Genomic DNA, 4,238 nt, shown 5'->3' on the forward strand with positions numbered 1-4,238 from the left:
ACGCCGCGGCGGTCTGCCGGCGGCGCGTTCTCGATGTCGCTGCGGCAGAGCGGGCAGGAGGCGTGCGCGTAGGGCGTCGCCGAGACCTCTGCCCACCGCTGGATGCACGCCGAGCACTGTTTGCGGGCGAGAGCGGGTGAGAGTGCGGATCTTGCAAGGTTGCCTACTACTAGAGTGTGGACTGCGGGGGGAGAGCGAGAGTGCGGAGCAGCTTATGTGGCCGCACGTAGACATGCCCGCACGGGCAAGCGGTCCGGCCCGCGAGCGCGGGGAGCGCCTCGAGGCAGATAGGGCAAAGGGATTTGCACGATGGCTCCCTGCAGCGAGGCGGCCGGGTGTGATGACGGACGTCGAGGCGCAGGCCATGTGTGTGCTAGTGGCGCAACGCGCCCGCTCATCGGAAGAAGGACCCAGGCCGTTGCTGGGAAGGAGGTGGTCTCGCCAAAGGCGCGCCGAAAATGAAAAAATCAACCGAACCAAAGTGTGTGTGAGTGTGTCACGCGAACCGGAGCCCCGGAGGACGGTCGGTGAGCCCCGAAACGAGGGTCTAAGCAGATGTCTGTACAGCGAGGAGAGTGGTGTGCAGTGTGGTGTCTATTAGCTCCGAGTAGAGGGCGCGTCCTGCAGTTAAGGGGAAACCCGGTACGCGGGGCCAATCCTCGGAGACCCGTGTTTGCTTTACGGCCCTATCCCTGCGAACGCGCAACCCCCAGCGAGGGCTAGGGCTCTCTAGCCCGTAGCCCGATCCCGATCATCCGGCCCGCTGGGTGCGCTTCTTAGCTCCCCGGCCCTGGATGTGAGGCTGATGACTGCACTCCAAGTGCTCCAAGTGCAGCCCTCCAAAAACGGAGGAACTGCTCGTGGAAAAACGGCATTGCCGCTTTGGCCCTACTTAGCGTGTTGTTTTGAGCATCCCGGGTAGCACGCCATAAATCGAGACTTGAGTTTTAAGAGCTACTTGAGTAGTGGAATGCACAAGAACCGCCTGTCCGCCCTCGCCAACTCCTTCATTGCCGCCTCCCCTACCGCCCCCTCCCCCCCCCCCCCCCTAAAAAAAGCTAGTCGAGTGCAAGAATCTTGAGGACAACTGCGAAGCTGGGTGGGGCCGGTTCTCTTACCCTCTTACGGTTTTAGGGATTTCCAAGACGGGATGGGCGTGCTACCCGGTAGCCGTCTCGCACGTTTGCCCTCGGCCGTCTGCCTCTCCCCTATTAATCTCTTCGCAGCGTGTGACCTTGTTCTGATCGCTGTACGTCAGAACCCTTTTTGCCGACCTTGATCCGTGCTGCTTTCGACCGTGATCCGACCGAGGTAAAGGTAGATTTCTCCACACACACAAAGTGGTGGGGCAAGGGGGGCGACCCTCGCATCTCCACACCCGGACACGGGCAGGAGCCCCACGGCATTCAAAGTGCAAGCACTGGCCCGGTGCACGTGGGTGAGCAGCCTCGCTGCCACTCCCTCCCGACAAACCAACTCCCGCACACACACACACACACAATCGCACTCTGGCCATCGAATGACTCCGAATGACTCACTGGTGTGCTAAGACAGAATCTCCGCAGACATCCAAAACGGGCCGTGCCGCTACGAAGTAGCATGTTTCGTAGGTAAACCTGTTGCCCCTTCCGACCATGATCCGGACACAATGTTCAAAGTGATGTAGGTCGGAACAGGTCAGTAGAGCCGTGTCGGTCTGTTACGGTCTGATAAAAGAAAGAAAAACATACCGAAAGGGAGGACGGCACGCCGCCGCCACACAGGGATTTTAAGATCCTGCTGGCACGCGCTGATCCAGCTCCCTTTTGCGGCATACGTAACTCAAGGCAAAAAAGCTCTCTCTCCCTCTCTCTGGTCTCCGTCTCTCTCTCTCTCTCTTCTCTCTCTTCACAAGCAAGAGAGGAGACGCATCCCACCCCGAGCATTTGGGGCCGCTGCACAGGGGCCGCTGCCCGATTCCCGAGCTTGGGCCTTAACCCTGTCTAATACACATCTGTCTAGGTTGAAAGAGGACGGCGCTCCGGCCTCCTTCCTTGCCCTAGATGGTGCGGCGGCGGTTTGAGCGCTTCTTCCGGCTTGGGCGAAGCGCCACTGGCATGTTGGCGCGTTCTGACACGTTCGAGACCTCATTGAGGCCGCGGGGCTGGCGCTGGGCCAGCCCCTTGTTGATCAGCTTTGAGTGGCACTGCGCGCACATGGGCTCGTTGCTAATAAGCGAGGAGCTGCGGACCACGGTGGGCGTCCTTGGCGTCGAGAGCACGGCGAATGCATCCGGCGGTCGCGGCGGTGGCGAAGGGAGGTGCTGATAGGGCTCATACGCCGGGCCGACGTCCACTGCAGGCGGCCGCATGCACGACCGAGCGTCGCTCAGCCTGTCGCCGGCCGCCTGGATCTTGCGGAACCACATCTGCGCCGCACTCTCGACCGCGTCGAAGGCGCTGTCGGTGAGGTCGTCGACGTCCCGCATGAGGGTCGCCGCGCCGACGATGGCTTGAGAGAGGGCCATGTCGGCGTAAGGTCCGAGCGCTTGTGGGTGGCCGGCCGGAAAGACGCGTCCAGCCGGCGGGTTCCGGCGGTTTTCGGGAGGGGTGGGGCAGGGGGGAGCTGGAGTAGGGGGTTGCGGCCACTGGAGACGTCCGTTCCTCACCAACAAATGATACTTGAGGGGTAGGGGGTCAGATCCGGGGAGTCTACCCTACCCTACCCCCGAAACAGCCGGACTCTAAAAAAGAAAGAAAACAGACAACCCAAGGGAGGGATGGGAGAACGGCACGCCGCCACCACACAGGGATTTTAAGGAGAGGAGTGTGATGCGCTAGCCGTCGCCTACCCTAGGGAGTCTGCCTCTTCCTATCTCTCTTCGCAGTCTCTCTCCGATTCTCGCTTCAACCTTCGTGCCACCTCGCGGCCGTCCCACTCTCGTCGCTCTCTCCCTTGTCACTTCCTCCTCTGTCGCGTCGTTCTCTTCTGTCTCGTCCTGCGGCGCCGCCGCCTGCCGGTCCCTTGTTCTCGCGGCTTTTTTCGCCTTTCGGCGCAACTCCGTCCTCCTCGCGGCGTATCCTGGCCCCTCGAGTCTATCGAGCTCCCCTCGCTCGCGCAAGGACCACATTTCTGACTCCCACTCCGAGCATTTGCCTACAGGTCATGTTGTTGCTCAGGTCCACTCTCTCTTCGAACACTCGTGCCTCTACGGATGATGCCGGCGCTGGAGTCCCCTTCGGATGCATCGTGACATCTGACAACTGAATTTCCACTGGTTCGTCCTCCTCTGAGTCATCTTCCCCGTCCTCCTTCCGCTCAGCTCTTCGCTCGGTACGTTCGGTGTGACTCACCCTCCATGCCGTGAACAGGCGCTTTATCCACCCTATATTCTTCTCTCGTTCCAACCGGAATAAATAAATAAATAAATAAAACGGGCACGCCAAACGAGTTCCAGCCGGACTCTACAGATGTTTCGGCAGTACATTTTGTTTGAGCTTAGCCTTCGATGTTATGAAAACACGCAAGGCGGACATGGCATATCGCTCTCGGGCACACAGATTTTGTTTTCTCCTCGATTCGCTGCCGATTCATCGCCCGGAATCCCTGCCAAGAGGCCGCCTGCGGAAGCGGAAGGCCTGGCAAGCGCGTGCTCCATTCGCTTCGTTCAGTATGCTCGCTGCCATCGTCGCCGCGTCGCTCTCCCTCCTGCTCCGCCCTTCGATTCACATCTCTCGCCCGAACGGAGCCGCCGCCGCTGCCAACGTGGCGCCCTGCCTTGCTGTTGCCTCCGCGCCCAGCCGTGCCACCGCTCTGCTGATGGCTGGCCCTCGGAAGACTCAGCCAAAATCCGCCAAAAAGGCCAAGGCCAAGCCTGCCCCGCCTTCCCCGCCGCCTCAGTGGAAGCAGGACGTCGACGCCAAGATTGAGGCAAAGAAGGCAGAGATCGCTGGCAGCGTTGCGGCGGCAAAGGCGGAGGCGGCGCGGCTCGCGGCGCTTCCGGGCCAGAAGGCTGAGGAGGCGCAGCAGGCGGCGGCGGCGGCGCAGGCGGCGGCGGAGGCAAAGGTCGAGGCGGCAAAGCAGGCGGCGACCGAGGCGCAGGAGGAGGCGGCGCGGCTGGCGGCGCTGCCGGGGCAGACGTTCGCGGCCGCCGAGCTGGCGCTGAGCCGTCCGCTCAAGATATTGAGCCTGGAGGAGGAGGAGGCGGAGCTGCGCCTTCAGCTCGAGGCGAGCGCCCGAGCAGTGCCCCCCCCCCCCCC

The 4,238-nt window shown here is 61.9% G+C and overlaps 2 protein-coding genes across 2 annotated transcripts in view; one reads left to right on the forward strand and one right to left on the reverse strand.

Moving 5' to 3' along the window:
- Window positions 1–1,719: 1,719 nt before the first annotated feature.
- On the reverse strand, window positions 1,720–2,537 carry EMIHUDRAFT_446081 (hypothetical protein). Its single transcript, XM_005763895.1, has one exon. The coding sequence runs from the start codon at window positions 2,504–2,506 to the stop codon at window positions 2,039–2,041; it is 468 nt and encodes a 155-aa protein (XP_005763952.1). The 5' UTR covers window positions 2,507–2,537; the 3' UTR covers window positions 1,720–2,038.
- Window positions 2,538–3,578: 1,041 nt separating this feature from the next.
- Window positions 3,579–4,238, forward strand: part of EMIHUDRAFT_446083 (hypothetical protein) — a 1,827-nt gene continuing 1,167 nt past the window's right edge. Inside the window, exon 1 of the mRNA XM_005763896.1 lies at window positions 3,579–4,206. Coding sequence (XP_005763953.1) covers window positions 3,652–4,206 — 555 coding nt within the window. The 5' untranslated portion in view covers window positions 3,579–3,651. The remainder of the gene's footprint in view (window positions 4,207–4,238) is intronic.

Source organism: Emiliania huxleyi, assembly GCF_000372725.1.
Source record: "Emiliania huxleyi CCMP1516 unplaced genomic scaffold EMIHUscaffold_610, whole genome shotgun sequence".
Classification (NCBI taxonomy): Eukaryota; Haptophyta; order Isochrysidales; family Noelaerhabdaceae; genus Emiliania; species Emiliania huxleyi.

Coding starts and splice junctions, on each gene's coding strand:
- EMIHUDRAFT_446081 (XM_005763895.1), bottom strand. CDS start 2,506: ATGGCCCTCTCTCAAGCCATCGTCGGCGCGGCGACCCTCATGCGGGAC.